The following is a 26,641-nucleotide window of genomic DNA, read 5'->3' as shown; positions in this document are numbered from 1 at the left end:
GCAAAATGTCAGCTCGATTGGATCACGGGAAGTGGGTTAAAAAACGACCGAAAGATTTGCACGGTCGTAAGCGCGCAAGCAAGCAAGCAAGTGAACTTAATATAAAGAAAGGATTTAATAAAGGATTTAAAAATACTTTTGGAACCACAGCGAAAACGCGAGGCAAACGGCCTCAACACTTTAGTGGGTGGTGCCACCGCGCCGCCGACACCGATGCAAGCCGTTCTCGTGCCGCGACGTTCCACTCGAAGGCTCCTCTGGGCTCTGCGCAGGCAGCAAGGGGGGTTCCGAGGTATTAACGGAGGATAGCGAGCGAGGCGTTTTTCACTTCAGGGGGAAATTTGAAAAGCTATTGTACGCGTTACGGGCAAACGAGTCATTTCGTGAACGGTTTGACGAACCTCGGATGACTCTTAAAAACCTTTCAAGATTAAGTAAGCTTCACTCACACACAAAGACAAAGATCCCCCATATAGCCTTAACAGACTGAAGGGGGCAAGTGCTGTTAGCGAGCACCTATGAAGGCCGGGACGGTAGACGAGGGGGTGGGTGGCCAGCACCACGCCCGACCGCCTTTGTCTCCCCAGTGGCGATGTTTACACACCGCACCAGGTACTCATTTGAGGTCACACACAGACACACGAGCGCACGCGCATATGCAAATGTGACCACAAGAAGGTTGAGTAGCCCTTAGGGTGGTGGCTGGCAGCGGAAGGAAACTATAGCGAATGGGATTTAAAATTATTCATTTAAGAAAGTAGCGAGGGCAACAAAGATCCCCAGTATAGCCTTAACAGACTGTAGGGGCAAGTGCTGTTAGCGAGCACCCATGAAGTCCAGCACTGCACACGAGGGGGTGGGTGACCAGCCCCACGCCAGACGGCCTTTGTCTCCCTAGTGGCAATGTATACACACTGGAACCAGCTACTCATTAGAGGCTGATTAGATCTCGGAGAGAGCCCAGGACCGGTTCAGATAATCGTCACCGGTGTTAGCCACGAGCGGGAATCGAACTCCGGTTGACGGGTTCATAGGGCAGTGCGCACTGACCCAGCTGCGTCACCGCTCCCCGTGAAATGACAAACCTCGGTGGACTCTTGAAAACCGTTCACACACAACAACGCACCCACAAATGTCCATCCATCCCGGTGACTGAGCCCTCTCTGTTGGAGGTGGGTACGGTACACGCTGTACTGTGCTCGCCCGCTCCTGCCAGCGAGAAGTGTTCCAGACCGCAGCAGTTACAACGGGAATACGCGAAGAATCAAAGTGCGTTGGTCAGCTCGCCACCCACAAAAAAAAGGGCACAAACAAAATATGCACTCGCAAGTTTTACGGCCAAAATATTGCGCTGTTGGGATCATTTAGAAACGGATCTGATTTTCACGGTCACGAAGTTAGCGACTTCGATATTCTGGGCAACATTTAAGTGGATGGATATAAAGGTTTTTTTTGTTCACATAGAGCACACTTTCAAGTTGTTGTATTTATCTCGACAATCTAACGAGGAGCTCACACGATGTGTAACCGCTGATGTGCAGTGTCCGCTGCGTTATGCAATACGAGAAGCAAAAGAGAATGTGTACAAGTGTGCAGAGCAAGTCTAAGAGAGTATAACGATACGTGTGCATTTTGGGGACATATTCAGGACGTTGTATACGTGCGCACGCACACACAAGTGCACACCAATGTTTTATTTTAAGAGTCTAACGAGTCACCCCCCTAGTATCGCGATTTCATCGAAGAATCAACTTTTTTTTTACAGTGGTGAATGTAGTGGCCTCTAGTAGCTGGAGTCGTAACGTAAATCGAAAAATGTCGACACTTAACAGGCGCAATTCTCAAGAAACCCCACTACATTTAGGCACAGCGGATAGTTAATTTACATTACAATTTGTTCGACATCCAACACCGTGATACCTACAATGCGAGGACATGTGCATTCTAAAACCGTTATCGTCAAATGCCAAAAGCTTCGGTCGTCCAGAGATCGTCGCCGAATGCAACTGCACGCGCACTTTTCAGTCCGCAGCTCTTTCAGGGCTGAAATGGAGAAGAGGAAGAGGGCACGCCGGACTAACAGTCCTGGGATGTGTGTGTGTGAAATGTAGTCCCTAGCACCATGGCGTACAGCCAATTATTGCCTGGCTTTGTCTCCGAGTAATGCTGTGTCAGTTTGAAAGGAGTCGCAACCAACTTTCGTTTCTTTGCCATTTTTCTGCTGGAAAACCCCTAACAGGGAGCGAAAGAAAATCCCTACGGATGCTTGAAATCGTTACCGAGACGACGCTCTTGACGTTAAGTCGATGAGGCAGCGTAACTCGGTGATATGGCATATTGTCTGTGAAATGTTCGGGACGCGCGCATACACAGAGCACCGTAAACACAACGCTTGAAAATTAGACACACAGAGGGTTGCTGTGAACCGCGATTCAAAGCACCCGTTGGTGTTGATAAAAGCTGTCAATATTAATAAATTTACGGCCGTCACAGGCCTGCTTCTTGAAAAAAGTTGCATCAAAATAAGAATCGTAAAGCGAAAAAGATACACATTACACGTTAAAAATGACGGAAACCATCCCAATCCTCTCCACTGCCAACATTTCACTTTGAAAACAATCATTTGACAAATATTTATAAATTACTTTGTGGGCTAGCCATTGGCAAACTGGAAGTTCTAATTTTTTTCCTTGGTCATTGACTATTGTTAATGACCAAGGTGTGTTAACATTGTAATCTCATGCCATTTGTCTTAATTCTATTTCATTGTCAAAAAAATATATTTGGATAGAAGTTTGTAGCCAATTGAAAACTCATTTGGCTTAGTTGCAAAAACGCAATAAGGAAATTAAGTTAAAATCAGGCGCCGATACTGTCACGCTAAATTCTTAAACTATAAACTACTATTTTTTATTTTACCAGGTAAGGCCCACTGATTTATACGGCTCTTTACAGAAGCAACGTGGCTAACACAAATGATAGCTCAACGAAGTGGCTTATCACGTGGAAATTTATAGCAGCCAAATACTCTAAACGTGTGATGTTCATCCTAAATGTGGAGGGAAATACTGGAGGAACCGGAGAAAAATCCACGCGACCACGTGAAGAGAGACATGCAAACTTTAAATATACAGCAGACGTCAAGGTCGGGATCGAACCCACAACCTCCTGTGTACCAGGCGAGGGAGTTAACACCTGGCCACCGACACCACAGGAATTTAAAAAGCAATCCCTCACAACAGATGTGTAAACAAACGATGCACCAATCCATCATCAGAAATTCGTACTCTCACACATTTACACCACGTTAGAATCACCGTTGACGATTTAGAAATCGACATGTAAATGAAGTGCTAATTTAATATATATATTGGCAAAGAGAGTGATTGAGACAGTACAAATAAGACGGAATGGAATAATAATTTATTCTAAAATGCTATAATGTGAAATTTGACGGTTAATCAAATCACTGGGGAGTTAGTTTATGGTTCTTGAGCCAGCTAGGCAGGATTTGGAAAAAAAACGTAGCTCACTTATCCCCTCTCCTTCAGCATTACCAGGTGACTGCAGGAAATGCCCCCCGCCCTCAACCCCAGGCACACCACATCATGTGCAAGCACACCGAACCAAAGAACTACGTAAGTGAAGTGAACGTAGCGATACATCTGTTTGTACCTAGCAAGGTAGCGAAATACATATTGATCACTTGAAGCGTTACGGCAGATGCGTACTTGCATGAAGCATTCGGCCTAAATGTGTGTGCGCGTGGTTTTGTTGTTATTGTTGTTAAAGAACAAATAAACGTGACCGATATCTTGATGCAGCTAATCTGGCTGTGACGGTCCCACCTGATGACGGAGACTTGTGTTGCCTCCGAAACGTCGTGATTTTTATTGTTTCATTTTTATTAATTTCAATTTCATTTTTTACCTACGTGACTTTACCGAAAGAACTAAGAGTATGTGACCGATATCTACCAATGCCATGGGTCCTGTGTCCACCTGGCGAAAGTGACCTTTAGCTGCGGTGGGCTCTCTCACCTTGTTAAAAGTGAAAGATGAATGCCCGTGCTGTAATAGACATGGACATGGCCGAATATGCCCCCCCCCACCTCCAGGATGGATAAACACGGGGAGAACGTTGAAGGGAGCCTCAATAACGAGCGGCCAAGTTGCAGACAAATTGACATTTTGCCAGGTGGCAGAATCCACAACTCTTCCAGGAAGATGGGAAGGGTTGCCATCCGTTAATGAGATATCCTCTCTCTTCCCCTTCCCAAGCCCAACGATTACCAAACACTGAGCAGAATCAGATCAGAATCGGAATATGTATTTATACTGGAGGAATTCGATGAACTATAAAGTTCTTTTTTCACAAATGTCCAGTTGGGGGGGGGGGGGTAAGAACGTTACAACAACAAACAGAACCAAAAACACGATAGTAGTGCAAAGTGCGAGAAAGGTAAACAAGTCATCCAAACACATTCAAAGGAAACGAAACCATCCCCATTCTACCAGGCAAAGCCCAGTGAGATATTAACTTATTTTCAGAAGCGACCTGGCCACAAATGATAGCTCAACAAAGTGGCCCATCATTCGGACGTTTATAGCAACAAAATAATCTAAATAATCTCAAGGGCTGGTGCCTCGGGAAAATGAACAAAAACTGACGATAAATCAACACATTCATTGGATTTACTTTGCTCGGAGGAAACCCAAGACACGTGGCGCGTACAGCGCTCACGCGTAATAGATTTTCTACGCAATTATGAGATGCAGTCAGTCGCATTACAAAAATAACAGAATCTAAAAATCAATTACGTGTTCGTGAACTAATTTGATACCACGACGCTTCAGAAAGATGTAATAAGCGCACAGTTTGGCGATTACTGCTGGTTAAAATCTGCTACGCTTGTTTGTAAAGGAACTCATTAAACAACACTGCAACGCCGCGTCAGAGAGCACGTGGCCACGCAGCATGTCAACTACTTCTGATGAGTTCCGCGTAAAAGAAAGTTGGAATTATTGTTTTACGAGTCGCAATAACAATCAATAACACCAGGTCTCTTTTTTTATTTTCTGAGTTAAAAGGTCACCCCTGTAAACAGAGCGCCCACGCCAATCCACATGGGGAAGCCACCCTATTGATGGCGGAGGGAGGGGATGGGGCCAGATGGTTTTAATGAGGCGAGGAGTACCCACACTTTACACCACCACCACCACCACAAACGCACCACTGAGCAACATTGCTGAGGGCATGGAGGTCAAGTAATTTTTTTTATTGCAAATTGCAAATGTTTGGAGGAGGAGTGGTGGTGTGGTCGTTCGTTCACTGTGAAATGAAGCTGGTCACCCTGAGTTCGATTCCTCGCAAGTGCTAACATCAGCGGCGAGTTATAACTGAACCTGGGGCTTTTCCCCTTCACGAACCCACCCTGACCAAAGTGTTAAAATATGGCAAGAAAAATAAAACCCATTACTGGAACAGCATTGGCAATGAGCGGTAAAGTGTAATTATTATTACGTGATCATGAAATACATCATGGGAATGTGATGAGCCACTCTCCATCAACTCGAATAATTATCACGACCTGGGGGTCAAACTTCGATTCAAGAATAAATAAATATATGTTATCGTCGTGCACAACGTGTTTGGAAGGTTGATGCGAATCGATCACATACACCATATATACGAACTGAAAACCACGTATTCTTACACGCACAATTCGACAAATGTATCATGGCGATAAGAATCTAGTTAACACGATGTAAACCTACGCAACCACCTCCGTTAATTTCTTCGACATTTATGACACACGAATATGTACATCAAGGACATCATGACGCAGCCATGAACAAAAAAAACCATATATCTTCTTTAACTGCAGGCACAAAAGAAATCTGAAGAAATAGCAAGCAAGGACCCCTCGCTTTTGCCATACGAGCCATCTGTAAAAGGCACTCAATGGGCGTTGTAGCAAATTAATGTCACTACGAAGAGCCCGTCGCGCAAATAACGACAATGAGGACGAAACTAACAGGGAAGACGTCGGGGTGTGGAAGCCGTGAAGCCTTCATCACCCAACAGTTGAACAACAACAACAACAACCGCCATTCGCCACTAAGTGGCCGTGACATCACCACGACGCTTGTGCCAGGCCAAGTGCACCTTGAGGCCACGTGAAGTGTCGAACGCCCGCTGGCAGGAGGTCACGGGGCAGACCCAGGTGCCACGGGTCGACTGACCAAGATGACCGAGATGACTGGCTGATGCACCACCTGTGCCCCCTACTGAACCAACTCGCTGTGCTTTATCCACCCGGCGCTCCGCTCGTTGTTGTGAGCGTCGCACAACGTAACACTGAACACAAACATGGCATGATGATTAGCCAGCGCTTGCAGCATGTGAAAGTGACCACTTATCCCTTTCGGGTCATGAGTGCATGTGCAGTTGAGTTAAGCCACAATTATTACACTGGCAGAAAATAAACTGAAGCACTTGCTGCCATTACACTCGAAGGCTTTTCCCTAAATAAAACCAAAGCACCGTCCTCATTATCATCACCATCACCAACTCCTGTGCAACGTAACACGCGACAAAAATGAAGCGCCGATATTTGAAGGCGTCTTTGCTTCTAGGGTAAACCTTGCCGTTCGGTCCTGCGATGTATATTCGAGAGCAGAAATAAACGCGACCGAGATGAACACTCAACGTGCTCCAAAGACGATCTTCGTACAATGGCCTGCGCAAGCGAAGGCTGGGAGGTTGAGGGCAGACTGACAGTGAAATTCGCATGCCAAGTAAAAAAGTGCTGACTGCACACTGTAAGGGAGATAAATGTTTTCCCGTTGCTTGCCAAGTTGGAATTAATGCAAGCTTTGGGAGGCATGTGGTAGACGGGCGTCCCTATGTATTCTTCTCGAGCATTTAGTTAAACTGTAACACGCGGCAAGTCATGCCAAATGCTCTTTCGCTTGCAGCCATTTCAACTGCACTTCATGTTGTGGGCAATAATGACGCTATATAAAAAAATAAAAATATTATTGCGACATGAAAACATTTATGGATTATTATTTATAATTACACGACGAGCTGAAGGGGCTCGCATGCGCAACAAGTGCTGGCTAATCAATCCTGGCAGCATTGCCAGATTTAATATTAATCTCTACATTGTGTTTTCAACACAGAATTAGATAGGTGTAATGACAATAGGCATGAGCGCAAGATAATAACGTGCATGCTTTTGTCAATGCGAAGCTAGATGAAGGGTTTTCCATGCCGTGCCGGTCATGGGGATTGTTTGGCCATTTTTCACCACCCTTGCCAGTCAGCGTGCGTTGGTAAATGAGTGCTCAGAACCGTTCCCAATATCACTCGCCGGTGACATTAGCTCGGGCCAAGATCGAAAACGGCTCACATTCATAGCGCGATGCCACTAACCACTGCGCTGACATTCCACTCCGTACGGTTCATTAATATCGGAATGTTTTTTTGACGGATAAACATTCTCACAAACTGCAATACGCTGTGATCGTCATCGGCCGTACTCTAGCCGCCGATAAATGATGGCGTCGTGGCCAATGCCACAATCCATCCCATTGCGAAGCGTGAGATGATCTCATCGCGCCATCTCTATGGTAGTCGTCCACCAAGGGCATTGTTCATCTCTCCTTTGTCTGCCATTCCATCATCACCAGTCGTGACCATTGGGCCACCATCCCTTCTTGCAATGCGTCCTTGCCAAAGCCAGCTTACTTTTCTCAAACGTCACGCTAAATATAACAACGTGAGACGCATAGCATGTGTCATCGTTCCATTAACCGAACGCTAAACAATTCAGGAATCTCCACCAATAGAGAGTACGCAAGCAAGTACGGTCTTGTCCATTTGCAAGGCTTCGTAAAACATGCTTGCTCAGCCACTTTACGTTTGCAAGCAACACATAGCAGCCTAATGAGGCATCCCAAAGCTAAGCCATGGAACAGTCAGCAACAAAGCAGCAAGTTGCTTGATTTTAACCTGGTTTGTTCAAATGGCCAAAAATTCCGTGCGTAGGGGCCGACAAATATTATACATTAATGGCCTGATTCACATTACTGACCAATAGCCCCTTTCCATCAACTTTTTGGCTGAAAAACAAGATGTCTTTATTACAATTGGGCAAAACGCCAAGGACATATATATTGGCCCTTTCTTCAAGCTGTAAATCTGGCCCATAATGTAATAATACATGAAAATAAATTTTGATTCAGGAAGCACAAGACGCGATTCATTTCTTGGAAATAATCAGAGCTGCTTTGTCCCGAACAGACAAAGCAATTGACAACAACGATGACAAAGCCTCTTAAATGTTTTTTTTTTACACAATTAAATAATTCCCTCCTGTTGTACGTCTCCTCTGCTGAACCCCAACTATTAAAACGTATTCTAAAATGCCACCGCACCATTAAGAGGAAGCCCCGGAAGGTTTGACCGATCGTTTAAGAGAAGAAGACAATGCGGGCATCTCTGAACAAACGGTGGAATGAAACATGAAGGCCAATAGACGAGGCAAATATCACAGGCTGCCCTTGACCGTTCCGTTTCATTGAGACGCCATTCCGGCTCAGATGAAACATTTTAGCCGGCACTTAGCGCGCATACGTCGGCTACCCAAGGCAGGCACAGCCTTCGCATGCAAAGCGCCAAATTAAAGGCGCGAACCCGAAACCGCCTTTCTTATTAGCCACCTACACGGTTGCGAGCGACCGCAGCATGACAACAAATATGTCTTACTTACAGCTGTCCCACGAATCATTCCGAGAGAGGATAGGGTGATGACCGTGCGCGAGGGATGGGCTGCTAGCGAGACTCCGGGTGATGTTTGGGTGGGAAGGGCAATTCAATATTTGAAAAAAAAAAACTCTCTCTCAAGAAAAATCGACCTCTGCGACAAATCAATGGCGTGCCCTCTGCCTACGCAGAGCGGCAGTCCCCACCAAAAGATGTTCGTGCCGAAGTGCAAGGACCTACGAATGCGAACTCCGCCGCGGCAGATTAGGAATTTCAGGGCTTATCCGTTGCTGTGGGAATACGGCCGATGGGGCTGGGGCATTTCCAGTTCACTATAACCGCCCCCCCCCCCCCAAGAGCCCTCCAAACTAACATCGGCGCATGGTGCAGCGGGAAAAATAACATCGATGTTCCCGTCGCGCATAACACCACCACATCGCCGAGGCGGAGGTGGTTGTGCTTTGACGTGCAAATGTGATGTTGAAAGCTCAGAGCTTTTTAATGTCAACATGAAAAACAAAAGTGCCTTCGATTCGCCACGTGCACACTCAGCATCGCTCGCTGCCGTGGCTCTCCGATGCTGTCGCCGGGTCGGACCGCGCGTTGTTTCGGCTAACGACTTCAGGCATTTCGGCTCCGATCGCCGGCAGATTCTTCACGGAGCTGCACAGTTGCAGTGGTACTGCTCGTTGCTTGCTAACAGCACGCTACCCTGCAAGGGGTGCACTGGAGATCTTTGCTGTGTTGCGTGCGTGCTCGTGTGTGTGTGCATGCGTGACGATTTAGCTGCACGAGTTTATTATTTTAATGGGAGGGGAAGCCTGGAATTAAAAGTGTATCTTGGAGAACGCAGCTGACTGATGACCTAGAAACCAATTACGGGGTCATGTTTTGGGAATGTGTAACCAATTCTCCGGTTACTGTAAACTTTTTTTTAATGTTCGCATGTTTTGCAATTTTTAAAACGCTGTGTTGAAATAATAGGGAAAGTTCAGACGCACACGCACAAAACCACCCCACGCACAGTAGAAAAACACATACTTCTTGTGACATAGAGACTTTGCAATGCGCTCGGAACAACAGCAGTGACTTCACAGATTTGAGTACATTATCGTCGCTGCAAGTCGCGTACCAACAAGCGCATATTTCTCTTGCAAAGTTAACAGCCGCAAGACTTAATGCAGAAACGCACAGCAGCTGAGTCCACTCTACATCATCTGTCGCCAAGCACGCAATGCCATCTCGTGTGAGAGGGCACTCGCAGGCTGTGTGGGGTGGAGCGGGGAGGTTAGCGCACTTCGCTATGAGCTTTGGTGACCCTGGTTCGAATCCCAGCCATGGTTAACATCAGTGGCGAGTAATGTATGAACCGAAAGTTTCACCCACCCCCCTTTCACCAATGCACACAGATTAGCGTGGAGAAGCATCGTCAAACAACGCCCAAGAACCGACACAGTGAGCGAGGCCTTTATCCGGTAGTGGATTGACTAATGGCTATAAATAATATTACACGTTAATCTACCCCGATCGTGCATCGATTAAGATTAATTTTTGAGCTCACGGTTACAAGCATCGAGTTGAACCACAAAAAAAATTACGAACGTTCCCCACGTTTATCTTATTTATCCAAATAAAGTATGACACGCAACACGAGCTGCTCCCAAAATAAAAATAAAAACTTCAGATTTCGCTGTGGGTGCCAAGTAGATAAAAAATAAAACAAATAAAAACCTAACTCCTCACAGTCTTTGCTCGCGGACAACTTTATTAAACCATCTCGCACCTCATTAACAAGAGAGGAGAAATCATCGCACGAGCCGGAGACAAAGATCGAACACCTTACGGTTCCTTAAGGGTGTTGATTTCCGTACGCTGCACTCAATCAAAACGCTGCAATTAGACCCCTCCCCCCCCCTAAATAATGGCGAGACCGGTGCGGGATAGGTGTAGATCAGATTTCACTGGCATCGATTAAATATGCATTCCTTTTAAAAGCGATGCATGAATGACAGGTATTCTTTTTCTGTGGAGCCTGCATTATTAATGGCACATTGGCACAGCAGCCAGCAATTAAGAGGGTTGGAAACAGAGGCCGGGCTCTGATTTCAGGGAGGTTTTCGCAAACAACCGAGGGAATCTGCTGCAATGCTTTTGCTGGAGTGAAATTTCACCAATATTTGGGCTCCAGTGACTAAACCACAATTCCTCAAAGTGCACTTTTAACCGTGGGCCCCACTTTTTTTGCCAATCGCACAATTTCCTGTCGATGGCGGGGATCGGTGGCTGACAAACGACCAAAGAGAGAGCTACTGCCCAACCTGAGCACTTCACTCGTGGCGTGGGGTGCTTGTAATTTGGAACGGATTTTACCGATGAAAAAAACTGCAATGTGATTTGCCCGTCGAGTTTTTTTTAGTTGGGTCGTAACAACGCAGTCTTCCCGACAGACCTGTTTTTCACCCGAGGACGGCTGCTTGCGTTGTGGCCGAAACGTCTTGAGAATGATTTTATTATGTTTTATTTTTATTATTTTATTATTTCCCTTCTACGTGACTTTACCGAAAGAACCAAGAAGAAAAAAAACCGCAGTGATTTGTCGATTATTATTCGTTCCTAGGCTCACTATGTGTGCGGTGAATCACTGAAGTAAGCGAGCGTGCACGCAACGTGATCACACGAGGGATGTCGCGATTAGTTAGTTACCTTGTGATGCACTGTCGCGGTTCGTGGTCCCGGTTCCATAATCGTTTTTGTTTTTGTTTTACCTTACCACTGTGGTTATATTTAAGGGCCATGAGAACCCATTACATACTACACTCGTGGATTCAAAATAATATATTCCTACACATGCGGTTTGATGTACTTCTCATGAGCTTACGAGTTCACATAATTGCGTAGTTACACCCACCCTTATATGTAGATGCATATTTGTGCAATTTCTGCATACCTAACAGGCCACCGATAACCATTGCAAATAATGTGTCTCTGGCCTATAATTTATCATTTAAAAAGTGTAATTTGTTACCATACAACAATCTGATGCCAATTGCCAAAACATCCCCCCTAAGTTGTTGCACGAAGACAAAGATCTCCCGTATAGCCTTAGCAGACTGCTGGGGTAAGGATGTTAGCGAGCACCTATGAAGGCCGGCACGGCACACGAGGGGGTGGGTGGCCAGCTCCACACCCAGCCTCCTTTGTCTCCCTAGTGGCGGCGTTTACACACCGCATCAGGTACTCATTTGAAGCTGAGTCGACCTAGGAGATGCCCAGGACCAGTTAAAATAAGAGTCGCTGATGTTGGCCGTGAGCAGGAATTGAACTCGAGTCGCCGGGCTCGTAGTGCAGTACACTTATCATCATGCCACCCCTCCCACACACATACACACACATTGCAAGGACACACAAAATCGCAAAGAGCTGTGATTTTTTTTCCTCAACATACACGGTCACATATCAAGTGCCCTTATTTCCCTTCGCTTCAGGAATGGCTTATTGTCTGGGTCTTGCATACGTACTACGTACGGTGCGAAAGAAGTTCAACATACATAGGCAAGTACCGTACAACGTGAGTGTGTTTGGTACCCAGTTCAATGTGTTGCCAGATCAATGCTATTTGTTGTCAGTGACCCCCACGTCACCACTGTGTGCCAACAAAGCAGGACTTGAGTTGGATAGCAACGTCAATGAATGAGAGAGTACAAAGGATCACCACTCGCTCCGCGTAGTTTCTTCTCTTCTCATAAAAAATAGGGAATCGATGCAAGTGCAAATAGCGTACCTCCTCGTGGGAGACAGTGGTCAAATAATTCACCACTATGCACACGGCATGCCTTGTTCTCCACAGTAGGCAACTTCAGAGGTGTGAAAATGCATAGATTTTTAACATTTCTGCAATATCAATTATTTTAGCGTGCAATAATGCAATTGTTGCGTAAAAATCTCGTGTTTTTTTTTAAATATGTTGTATGTAATAAGTTCACATGGCCCCAGCAGCCACTAGAGGTTGCTACGTTGATCACAATGTAGTTTTTATTTGATCGATTCTTGAATTTCATAGTGATCATGGATCGCAGCAAATCATCGGATGACTGGGGAGGGGTAAATCATTACACCTCGAGTCATCGTCGTCATCAGCTGTTGTTTATCCACTGCTGGATGAAGGCCTCCCCAAGCCGTCGCCATTTATCACGTTCCTACTTTGTAATAATCTTTCTAGCACTTGCACACGAGCTGATATTATCGCTCCGTCTCCTTTGTGGACGGGCTTTCAGACACGTTCAATTCCTTGCTGACACTCCCTGCATTAGTATTGACCATCAGCCATCATCTCTTCAAGAGCGCCGCAATTAGTTGTAAAATCTCACTGAACCGCGGAGCTTTTGACCACGGCGTTTTTTTAACCTCTTATAAGTGCTGGTTTGTGGCGGCCTTCTCATGCCATAACAAACTTTGAGAGTATAAACACCGCCTTTGTATTCGCTCGCAGCGCGAGAGAATACGATAGGGTTAAAGGGTTAAATCTACCTGCACTTAACCGCAATCCAAATTGAATTGGCTTAGTGTGCCGCGTAAAAAGTGTAGTGCGTGTAATGAATATTCCCATCAAACACGATGGTATCTCGAATGTACTTGCGTCCGAAATCTGATGTCTTGCAAAGCGCATGGCTAGTAGTAGCCTGCGTAAACACAGCTGCATAGACTAAGTGTGCTCTTTCCGTTTACGTAATAACCTAATCTGCAGTAATTCCTCACTGACATAACGTAATGCCTTGCTTTGGCTTTAGCTGTGCCTGCCATAACACCCATCCCTTTCATCTTTGGCTTCATAAGCAGTAATTTGTGTTCACACATATACTGTCATTGAGAGGAGGCCTTCATTCAGCAGCAGATTGACCATGGCTAGTGACGATGTTGGCAGCCCTCTAGCCATGTGAATATCGCAGCAGGCGAATCATGCTTCGGAATGCATTATTTCAATCAAAGCCTCTGACTCGCGCCGCAATGATATGTCACATGTAATATGATCAAAACATTACGGTGCGTGAACGAGCCAGTGATTGATTTTGTTTATCCCACCGATGGGCTGACAGTCTACCAAGCATGAGAATTATGTGGGCACTGCTGCGACACTTTTCCCAATCGAGTTTGAATGAATTGAAATGTCACAAATACACCCTGAGCAATGAACCACCAACATCCAGTGCAGTAGCTATGCACGGTGCAAATATAATTTTCAATCGATGTTCACATATCAGACCTTTTTACATATTTGCCTAGACATCAGTCGCTAGCGAGTTGGATAATGCAACGCTGTACATTACCCAAACATGGCAATAGACTAACGTTGAAAGAAAAATAAAGGGAAAATATGAAATAGTTTTTTTTATTATTTTTGGCTTTGATATGCAAACATTGGCATGTATTTTCGGTGATTTTTCATTTGTTCACAACACCAGCAGAAGGCAAAACACCCCAAAACATTCAGAAACAAATCTGGAACCCATTACCGCGTGGCATGTTTCTCTCAAGCAGACAGCTATAGGCACCAGACCTCTTACCAATAATCCACTGCGATCACACCAAAATACTCTCACTCGGTGTACCATAACTCACACGAGGACGATGTTCGGCTCTCGAGGCTGCTTATTTTATTGTATGTCGCCTAAAAATGTGAACTTCTACTTTAAATATTATTTTCACAACAGTAAAATAACGCGCGCGCATAAATATCCAAGGTTTTATTGCTGACAGCATACAAAAAACCGGTTAAGCCTCCAAAAATGTGGTCTAAAGCTTAATCGACACGACCACGTACATCACAAAAAGCCCCTCGAGTCTTGAGAAATGTGTCGGATAACTGCGAAGTGCAATTGCAGCATTAACCTTTACTTCATACAACGAAGCACGTGGGTGTTATCCTACGGTGTATTAATCTTCTGTCACAGACCAATTCACGGTGTAACCTCTCTTGCCTCAAACACAGTGAAGAAAATGCCCTCAGCTTTCAGATAGTACAATGCTTTTCAGGTCACATAATTGAACGATAGGTGTCGAACGTTGCCCCCGCTCCCCCCCACCCCCCCAGCGGCATTTAATGAACCATCAAGATTTAGGATCGCGGTCCGATTCTTCACCACAAAATTGTGGTGATTGTAGGGGGCCTCGAGTGAATGGAAGGTGGCTTGCGAGTGCATTGCATGCAAGGTACATGAATCCGAACGCACAGATTCTGCCACGTGCGATGTGATGCTTGCTAAAGATTCAATATTAATCGATTAATCAAACGATAATCCTACATGTATTATTCGATGTCTAAATATGCTGCACTTGGCTTCAAATTCAACGCCGCTGGATGTGAAAGTCTGCACTCGACGTGATAATCAGGTCCCAGTTTTTGCGATGAACAGTGGTGGAGCGGTCGCACGGTGGTTCACAAGCCCCACTATAACCCAGACCTAAATTATATTATCATTGGAAAGTGATTTCTTAACCGATTTTTTTAATGGGTTCTATTACTTAATTCTATATCTCTAACTGGCCATTAAAATTTCGATTTAAAGCTTTCGTGACTGCAGGGATTCATCTTCTTGGTTCTTTCGGTAAAGTCACGTAGAAGGGAAGTAATAAAATAATAAAAATAAAACATAATAAAATAATTATCACGACGTTTCGGCCACAACGCAAGCAGCCGTGCTCAGGTGAAGACGGCTGCTTGCGTTGTGGCCGAAACGTCGTGAGAATTATTTTATTATGTTTTATTTTTATTATTTTATTACTTTCCTTCTACGTGACTTTACCGAAAGAACCAAGAAGATGGCCATTAAAATGTTAATGACATCATTTATATTCGATGTCTATCCACTGGTGGATGAAGGCCTCAGCACGGCACGTTAGTCATGGGGAGGATGTTTTGACCAGAATGCACCACGCTGGATAGTATGCGGCGGGTTGGTGAAGGGGTGCCCGCAACAGATTCGGATATCACTCGCCACTGATGTTAGCCGTGGCAGGGAATTGAACTGGGGCGGCCCGGTTCATAGCATGGCACATGCAACACTTCCACCACAGCTCCAATGCAAGTCAGTCGCAATATGCCTGAACATCAGCAGCATGTGTTAACAGGACCGGTCAGTATTTGAGGAATTGGTCTGCATTTGTTGGGCAGCAAAGGGCTGCTGAGCCTGCCAAAGGCCAGCTCAACAGCTCTGCATTACACAACTGTGGCATGAATTGCAACAGTTCTTTAAATGCTGCCACTATGGGACAAAGTTTCCTTATTCTGACCGTTACAACGATCCAATTGTGTGCATGGGGTGGCTCTATGCCCGCGGTGGGGACTTGATAAGCAAGTAACGATGGACCGATTCCAGTCGATACTCACACTCTTGATACACGCATCGAATCGTGCGTGCAAGAGGTGATTACTTAAGATGCATGTAAATTGTATGCAAATGCTACTATTTGGGTTAGTGGAGTGAACAAAAGCCTTACAAATGAATGAGGCAACACAAAAAGGAGAAAATAGGGATTGTGAGAATCACACCGAAATATTATTGATTCATTACATGTCTAGACTTAACTTTGAGCTGCACAAATACAGCACATCTACACGTCATGAAGCGGGGCGGCGAAAACAACTCTGAGAATTGTACTTTTAAAAAAATTAACCCGTAAAAACAAAGTTTTTCACTATAAATCCTTTATATGCGTGGCGGCTAGAGTCCTCTCGTCCTCTGGCTTGAGATGGCTGCCACCTATGGGTCAGATGATTGCCTGTCACCATTAAGCAATTGGTAATTAAACATAATAATTTTTTTTTCCTAAAAAGTGTAAAATTTTGGAAAAATGTTTTCACGAAAATAAATTGTCACGCACAACGAGTCTGTGTGCAAAATGTCAGCTCGATTGGATCACGGGAAGTGGGTTAAAAAACGACCGAAAGATTTGCACGGTCGTAAGCGCGCAAGCAAGCAAGCAAGTGAACTTAATATAAAGGATTTAAAAAAAACATTTCCCTCGTTAGATTTGGGGTGGAGAGCCAGCACAGCGGAATGAGCGCACTGCACAACAAACGCAGCAGCTGAGTTTGATTCCCTGCCACGGCTAACGTCAGAGGCGAGGGCTATCTGGACTGGTCTAGCATGCCCCCTCATTCGCTAACACGCACTGAGCAGTGAGTGATCAAGTATGGCCATAGAGCAAGCCCCACGTGATTAAGACAGCATGGAATGCACTTCATCCAGCAGTGGATTAATATCGGGCTGTGAATGATAATTGTGATGATTGTTTTGCTGGCATAACTGATGTCAAAAGCACTAACTAAATTATCATGCTAAAATCTGGCAACACTTGGCAATGAATCTCCAGAACAAGCTGGTCTACTTTTGACAGGAATTTTTTTTTTCCACAAGACAGAACTGGGACTTTTATTCTTTTTCCCCTTCCCAAATGTTCTCGAAGACATTCTGAACATTTTGTATCAGACACTTAAGTGTTCTGTGAACGGCACACTGTTTATCATGATCATCTATTTGTTGTTTGACCTTCGCTAACTATGTTTTAAGGTACAATACAGCACTAATGTTGCTGCCACTTGCTTCGGTGGCACTTGTTAAATTCTTCATGTTATTTTATTTTTTTGCTCCATTCATATACAAATACAGTACACACATCCAGTCAGTTCCAGCCGGTGGGTAAACATATTATTGGTGTGGCTTGGAAGCTTCGGGGGGGGGGCGGGGAAGGGTGGGGAGGGGGAGAGAAGGGGCAGCCTGGATGGGATGTGCTTGCAGTTTATGATCTTTATAACGAGTCGTGGTAGTTGTTGTTAGGGTTTTTGCAATTTATTAATATTTCACTGGCAGGGCCTGGCCCCGCTGGCCCCGAATGACGACCCCGCCCCTGCATCCACGCTTCACCGAACTGATTTAGGGGAGCGATTCGACCCAATAAAAACAAACGCGATGTTTTTTCGTTTTGTTGTAACGTCTCATTTGTAAAATATCAATAGTCAGCCCGTTTCCATGGTTGGATGAAGGCCTCTGCCATGCTGTGTTGGCAATAGGAATGCTTCGACCATACTTCACCACACTGGCCGGTGCCAGTTGGTGAAATGGGGGGGGGGGGGGGCTCAGGACCGGTTCAGATGCCGCTCGCCACTGATGTTGACCGTGGCCGGGAATCAAACTCGGGTCTCCGGATCTAGAGCACAGTGCATCAAACATCATGCCAAAATAGTTTCTTACACTATCCTAAATTTAACCTTAGCAAACTCTTTTGCTGTATCCTTTGCTATAAATCATTAAAATAAATATTTCTCACGAATGAACCTATTCATGTAGCGTCAATGTGAGAATTGATTTTAATCAATGAAACGTTGCATTGCTATTTGCCTATTAAATAGACATCGTACATGGATGCATAATTCGCAACTGCTGCCCCCTACAAACATACTGTATTCAACATGCGCATGGCAATCGTAAATGTACTACAAGATTATTCTCTCTGGAAACAGTGGTCTTTATTGCTGAGTAGCTGCTATATACCAGTACTCATTAACGAACATAGCAGTGACATGCATAACTGCCGGGCCGGCTGGGATTCAACGCTCTACGTTGTAAGCTACATTATCTGAATGTGTAAGGACGTTTACATTTACTGTACCATAGTTCCATTCAGTGATTCACACCTTGTACAAATGTGTAACTGGGTTCTTTGTGCATGTGTAAATATATGTATCCGTCTGCTGGCAAAATGTTTTACTTGTGTGTCTGCTGGACTTGTATCCAGCATATGCACTCATCACACGTCGGTTTTAATCATGTGCGATGCACCGACACATTTTCTCTTGGGTAAACTCATTCAGTCCGATGTTCCTTATTTACCGAGTATCCTTTGCAACGATATCAAGCCTTATAGAGTCACGAGGAATGCGTCCATATTTGCAACTGTCAAGGCATCTCTAGTTCAATTGGTAGCGGCATGAGTTGGGCATTATTGCAGCACGATGCGAGCCACTGTTATTAACGAATATCAGGACGTGAGCTGCAGGACACTGCTACAACGCAGAATGTAAACATTTTAAAGTGGTCAAGAATGTAGCCCAGCATATGAGGGCTCGAGTTCCACAAGGAAGTTTTAAAAGTGCTAGATACATTTTCGCGAGAAAAAAAAATCCATTTGTGAAATATGAGTAAACACATTTTTTAAATGTTTTGGGAAGTGAAGCACTTCAACACATTAAGCCAAAATAGGGGCCATATTCACGGTCAAATCAACTTTATCCTCTTTCACCTTCTCGTCAAGGACTTGTCATTTCTTTAGAACTGCTTTTTGTGTTTAGATTGTTGTCCTCCCCCCGCACCTCCGATTAGCGCGGTTGGCTACGTAAGCGTGCGAAAGAAGTTCAACAAATATTCATACTTACGGCTTGGCGACCAGGGCCTGTGATGTAGACACGTCTCTCACCCGTGCTTACAGCAAGGGTGAGAAACCTACGGACAACGACTTCTTTCCAGTTGCCCACGGCCACTTGAGGCCTATTTCCACTTTGAAACGGCCTGCAAATGATGTTGAGCCGTCACTGCAAGCATATTGGCTACACTAATCGGGTCCTAGAGGGTAACCGTTTTCAACCTAGCAACAACGACGACACTTCGTTTCTCATTTGAGCACGCTCAGTCACTGCCCTCGCCGTAAGGGCCCCTTGCAGTGACAGAAGTGACCGAGGTGTGTGCTCATGTGCAACCTGCCAAAGCTATATCTTGAAGTCTTATCGGGCCCTCTGACACCACCCCGGGAGACTGTGTGACTCAGTGCTAACGTAATGCACACCAGTGTTGACACATTGCCACCGCTGTTTGTAAGTTTGATTGTAAACCTGTTTTTGATAACGTAAACTTACTCACAATGTTAAAAACATCACATTAATATTTACACAACCACCAGTGGTTCCTTCCATTTTAACTGCAGCAGACTTTGATAGCATCAAGCTAGATAAGTATAGGTATTTGCCCTAATATAATCACTACTAAACAGTACTTTGGGCCAGTACAACAGCAACAATCCTTAAACTAATACCACGGGCATCTTAAAAACCCACGACACTTAACACACCATAATTAACACAACAAATTTATCGTGATAACAGAGCATATGTATGCATATTGAAATCAATACGAAGTTTCCAATACCTTGGTGGAATTTGCCATTGAACACAATCATCCTCAGACTAACAGCAATGGCATTTTGCAAAGTACTCAACGCATTATTTTACTTTAAAGTACTCCTTGGAAGTGTGCAGCACGGTCCATGTATGCGCATTGTACTTAATAAAAATATTCCACTAACTCGGTGCCCTTTTTGCCATTCAACCCAATGGGCCCTGGCCACCAACTAAGTGGCTTATGGAGCCAGGTGCAAGCTTCCAGCAGCCAAATCGTTATGGCAGCAATGGGAACATTTGTCGGGTGGAGATTGCACATCCTCAGAATTCCAAACGGTCCTGGCTTTCAATAACCGGGATTGTCAGGCACACAGGGCACTCGGGAAAATAATTATTTCTGATAGCACGAGGGTGGCAGATGTCATTGCGTCGTAAACATTCACCCAGCCCAGAACATTTCCATTGCTGTATAGCCCAGGGCATCCCAGATTCTTACCGCTTGCTCAAGGAATCTGAGCTGGCATAATTCACTGCTCAAACTGCCAGACTAGGTTCATGTCATGGTTAAGCTAGGACCAAGGCTGAATGTTACATTCATTGCTGGATGAGGGCCTCCCAATGGCCCCGAGGGTCAGGTGGGTTGTTTGGTCGTTACTTCGCCAGGCTGGTCAGTGCGGGGTGGTGAAGACGACCACTGTCCAGAAGCATAGAAGTACAAAACAACATCCGCTATTTTGCTGCACCGCTCTCTACTGCTCGCCGTGTAGCCCTGCAGCTCCCCGCTGGTGTATCGTGGCCGTCCATCCAAGCACTGCCGAGGCTCAACCCCTGCTTAGCTTGTGCGAGGTATGAAGAAAATTGATGGCAGTGATTTTTTTCACAGTTCTCCCCCCCCCCCCTCCTCTTGAGTGTCGCATGGAGCTGTACGGTGCTTTTCGGTTGTATAACAGCGGTGGTGAATCCCCCAGGATTCTCAAAGAATCGCCCCCCACCCCCCTGCCTTTTGCCGGGCCCATGCACGTTGAATTCGCACGCACGCCCCCACTCGTGTCAACGCACATAAATGTAACAAACATGGGGCACATTAAGCTTGGGCACGTGGGCAGGAATGACGATGGACGATGATGAACGATGGTCATATGTGCGGGGTCACAGTCACCCGCTAATAACCCGTACATTGTTTTTGTTTTATCAAATAAAAACGCCGTCAATATCTCTCAGGGTAGATGGACAGCTCATCACATCCTTTGCACGCATCCATCCGACGACGACTGCATTGCACACGCAAGCAAGCATCGTCTTTCTCTGCGGCTGCCTATGACTTTTAGCCTACACTCTTGCGCACAATTTGCAACGCGTGCCACATGTTATTCATTACAGCACGAGAACAACTGCTAGCTTCGCAGGCAATAATACGTCGATCAATTGGCTTCCCTACTTGAACATCCGCCAAAATGTGTCATTTTATTCAGCAGCCTCGCCGTTTCTGGAGTAAACACGCCCATGTGCACCACCTAATGTCTCAACAGATGTGTTGGAAGTGAGAAAAAGAGGTGCATTCTATCCAATAAAATACATCTGCTTGAATTCTCCACCTAGATAAAACATTACTAAAATCACGTGTATTTATAGGCCCCAAAGAAGTCAGTTAACCAACCGCATTTGTTTAAGCACGCCTAAACCTTGGTTCGCTTGAGACCTTTATGACCTTCTGGGTCCCATCAGCGGTCCTGCTAAACAAATGTCAAACGGTTATGATTATTGGTAACAGCATTCTCTCCATTGTATTGGGTAGGTCGATGGTAATAAAGGACACATTGTGTATGCGTTGGCGCCAGTGTCGTTCTGGCAAGAAAGCGATGGTCAGGGGCTATGATAACCACACACGCTTTTGTTGCTGAAGTAGTTGCAAGCTCATAGAATGGTCTTGTGTAAAAACGGCTATCCCCTTTGGCAAATGCAATTCAGTGTCCCAAAGGCAACTTGCAAAGCGAAACAGTTAATACCTTAACAATCATAACGGGAACAAAAGTTACCATTGTTTCGTTTTTAAACTTAGTAGCGTACATATTTAAAAAAAATCAGTCGACGACGTAGCTTGTAAAGTCGGCGACCTCGGTAAATCATTAACTTCGTGTCATATTGACGGACGTTAGAACAGAACTATCTTGCGCACGCCACTTTACGTTATGCATAACCCACCAACATTTATGTAAACCTGTAAACACACGTAACAAAAACACACACACACGCGCGCGCCTTATTTGTGCTCACAGTTCACAAACGAGTTGGCAGGCGGCAAGTGGCTCAATCTCCATGATGATAATTCATCACCATCCTCCTCCTCCTACTCATCATCTCCCTTACACCGCCGTCGTCGTCGTATCGAGCCTGAACCCCGCGCGTTGGGTCAGAAAACCGTCGCAATCACGGAGCCTCACCGAGCAGGAGGAGTTTGACCTCCTTCGCCGCCTTCTCCCCGTCCTCCCGAAGATTACGATCGATCATCTTCGACCTCTCCACCGCTGCCTTGTCCTCGTTGCTCATTGTACAGCCCATGGCTGCGAGGGTGTGCCGGGACGACTGGCTGCCTCCCTTGCGCGTCCACACGGAGCGCACAGACTCCAGGCTCGCTTCGATCTCCTCGGCAAGCGTTCGCTGGACTCGTACCCTTCTTCAATCGCTCCGTGTGGAACTCTTTAGCTGCTGCTGCTGCTGTTGCTGCTGCTCGCAGGCAAGTGGAAAGTGGAGAGAGACGGGGGGGACAGGAGGAGAGAGTCGTAAGGCTTTCGCGGAACAAGGTTGTTCACCGTAAAGGGGTTGGGATAGTGCGCACAAAGAGGGTTGTGACACGCACATATGTAAAGAATAAGAAAATTGCTTCATAGCTCATCGGATTCCTCCAGTTCAGAATAAAAATTCTGATGATTCCGAAGAGATGACGACCACTTGAGTGTGCACTAGCTCAGTATAGTACTCACACAGAGAGAGTATACACACACAGAGAGTACTCACACAGAGAGAGTACTCACACAGAGAGACTCACACACAGAGAGTACTCACACAGAGAGAGTACTCACACAGAGAGACTCACACACAGAGAGTACTCACACACAGAGAGACTCACACATAGAGAGACTCACACATAGAGAGACTCACAGAGAGAGACTCACAGAGAGAGAGAGAGACTCACACACAGAGAGAGGCTCACACAGAGAGTGACACACAGAGAGAGACACACACAGAGAGTACTCACACACAGAGAGACTCACACACAGAGAGACTCACAGAGAGAGACTCACACAGAGAGAGACTCACACACAGAGAGAGACTCACACACAGAGAGACTCACACACAGAGACTCACACACAGAGAGACTCACACACAGAGAGACTCACACAGAGAGACTCACACACAGAGAGACTCACACAGAGAGAGACTCACACACAGAGAGACTCACACACAGAGAGACTCACACACAGAGAGACTCACACACAGAGAGAGACTCACACAGAGAGACTCACACACAGAGAGACTCACACACACACAGAGACTCACACAGAGAGACTCACACAGAGAGACCCACACAGAGAGAGACTCACACACAGAGACTCACACACAGAGAGACTCACACAGAGAGACTCACACAGAGAGACCCACACAGAGAGAGACTCACACACAGAGAGAGACTCACACACAGAGACTCACACACAGAGAGACTCACACAGAGAGACTCACACAGAGAGACCCACACAGAGAGAGACTCACACACAGAGACTCACACACAGAGAGACTCACAGAGAGAGACTCACACAGAGAGAGACTCACACACAGAGAGACTCACAGAGAGAGACTCACACAGAGAGAGACTCACACACAGAGAGACTCACACACAGAGAGAGACTCACACAGAGAGACTCACACACAGAGAGACTCACACAGAGAGACTCACACACAGAGAGACTCACACACAGAGAGAGACTCACACAGAGAGAGACTCACACAGAGAGACTCACACAGAGAGACTCACAGAGAGAGACTCACACAGAGAGAGACTCACACAGAGAGACTCACACACAGAGACTCACACACAGAGAGAGACTCACACACAGAGAGACTCACAGAGAGAGACTCACACACAGAGAGAGACTCACACAGAGAGAGACTCACACACAGAGAGACTCACAGAGAGAGACTCACACAGAGAGAGACTCACACACAGAGAGAGACTCACACAGAGAGACTCACACACAGAGAGACTCACACAGAGAGACTCACACACAGAGAGACTCACACACAGAGAGAGACTCACACAGAGAGAGAGTACTCACACAGAGAGACTCACACACAGAGAGACTCACACAGAGAGAGACTCACACACAGAGAGACTCACACAGAGAGACCCACACACAGAGAGACTCACACAGAGAGAGACTCACACACAGAGAGAGACTCACACAGAGAGACTCACACACAGAGAGACTCACACACAGAGAGACTCACACACAGAGAGACTCACACAGAGAGACCCACACACAGAGAGACTCACACAGAGAGAGACTCACACACAGAGAGACTCACACAGAGAGACCCACACAGAGAGAGACTCACACACAGAGAGACTCACACAGAGAGACTCACACACAGAGAGACTCACACAGAGAGACCCACACAGAGAGAGACTCACACACAGAGAGACTCACACAGAGAGACTCACACACAGAGAGACTCACACAGAGAGACTCACACACAGAGAGACTCACACAGAGAGACCCACACAGAGAGAGACTCACACACAGAGAGACTCACACAGAGAGACTCACACACAGAGAGACTCACACAGAGAGACCCACACAGAGAGACTCACACACAGAGAGACTCACACAGAGAGACTCACACACAGAGAGACTCACACAGAGAGACTCACACACAGAGAGACTCACACACAGAGAGACTCACACAGAGAGAGACTCACACACAGAGTAACTCACAGAGAGAGACTCACACACAGAGAGACTCACACAGAGAGAGACTCACACACAGAGTAACTCACACACAGAGTAACTCACAGAGAGAGACTCACACAGAGAGACTCACACACAGAGAGACTCACACAGAGAGACTCACACACAGAGAGACTCACACAGAGAGAGACTCACACAGAGAGACTCACACAGAGAGACTCACACACAGAGTAACTCACAGAGAGAGACTCACACAGAGAGACTCACACAGAGAGACCCACACAGAGAGAGACTCACACACAGAGAGACTCACACAGAGAGACTCACACACAGAGAGACTCACACACAGAGAGACTCACACAGAGAGACTCACACACAGAGAGACTCACACACACACAGAGACTCACACAGAGAGAGACTCACACACAGAGTAACTCACAGAGAGAGACTCACAAACAGAGAGACTCACACAGAGAGAGACAACTCACACACAGAGAGTACTTGAAGAGATGGGAGTCCACAATACCGCTGTGTAGGACAAGGAGAGACGTGGTGTGGTGGTAACGCAAGGGGGAGACTCACTCCACGTACTCACACACAGAGAGAGTACTCACACAGAGAGAGACTCACACAGAGTACACACACAAAGAGAGACTCACACAGAGACACACACACACACAGACTCACACAGAGAGACTCACACTCACACAGAGAGAGACTTACACAGAGAGAGACTCACACAGAGTACACACACAGAGAGAGTGTGGTGGTAACGCAAGGGGGAGACTCACTCCACGTACTCACACAGAGCGTGTGTGATGGACTAACTTTAGAGCGGCTACTCACGCGAAGAGGAGAGAGAGGCACGGGTCACTCGAGTGTGGGTGGACTCACTCAGAAGCGACGGATACTTTTTCCCCCACCCCACACAAGGAGCCAGATGTACGGTCACACGCACTAAATAATTAAACTCCAAAACCTAACGGAAATTGCACTGTGGTGCTTATGTAATGAATGTACAAACTCCGTAGGAGACGCGTTTTGGAATCTGACATCGTGTGATTATTGCCCATCAATCACCCAGCTAGTTGTGTCGCTACTATTAATGTGTAGTGTGTGTAGCTTCTTACCTTTGCGTATTCGCTTTCTCCGCAAAAAAACAATCCCCCCCGCCACCCCAAAATAATGAGAACAAACAACTCGGACACGCGCGGAGTCACCGGGAGTGCAGCCCTGAACGCAGCCCTCTCTCACCACACAAGAGGCCCTCTCTCTCTCACTGGCACACACATCACACACACACTGAATATCCCTTCTCTCTCTCACTCACACAGCACACACACTGAAGACCCCTTCCCTCTCTCACTGGCACACACACGCGCGTACAGCACCGCCCCAAGTCCTTCCCACCCCACTCCTCCACCAGCCAAGCGAAGCACACCACGATTATGTTGGCCGGGAGTGGCTCCCCCCCCACCACCACCACACTCTCTCGCTCTCTCTCTCCTCCACCCCACCGCTCTCTTCTCCCACCCCGAGTCCGTTTGCAGCACCCACAAAGGCCGGATGCGCGGTTGCATCTAGGAGCGCAGTCGGGGACGCTGGAACCAAACGGCTGGCTCGCGAAAAATTGCAACTATTAAACTGAAGTCGATTATCGATAGTATCATAATTAAGTGGTGGTGGGTGGGTGGGGGGAAGCGGTCGCCGGATTTTCAAAAACGCCTGATAATCACAT

At 46.2% G+C, this 26,641-nt stretch overlaps 1 protein-coding gene across 3 annotated transcripts in view; it reads right to left on the bottom strand.

Annotated features, from left to right (window-relative positions):
• GNAI1 (G protein subunit alpha i1) overlaps nt 1-26,322 on the bottom strand; it is a 122,679-nt gene extending 96,357 nt beyond the window's left edge. The window contains exons 1-2 of one of the 3 annotated variants that reach the window (XM_078598808.1): nt 26,034-26,322; nt 22,381-22,663 (exon numbers count right to left, since the gene is read on the bottom strand). In XM_078598808.1, coding sequence (XP_078454934.1) covers nt 22,381-22,498 — 118 coding nt within the window. In that variant the 5' untranslated portion in view covers nt 22,499-22,663; nt 26,034-26,322. Of the gene's footprint in view, nt 1-22,380; nt 22,664-25,749; nt 25,798-26,033 lie in introns of those variants that run through there. The other 2 variants (XM_078598809.1, XM_078598810.1) reach the window with 2 other exon arrangements.
• Between the last annotated feature and the right edge of the window lie 319 nt (nt 26,323-26,641).

Source organism: Lampetra planeri, chromosome 11, assembly GCF_965212315.1.
Source record: "Lampetra planeri chromosome 11, kcLamPlan1.2.h2, whole genome shotgun sequence".
NCBI classification, from domain to species: Eukaryota; Metazoa; Chordata; class Hyperoartia; order Petromyzontiformes; family Petromyzontidae; genus Lampetra; species Lampetra planeri.
Note: the sequence above shows the minus strand (reverse complement) of the source record. Positions and strands in the feature narration are given on the sequence as shown.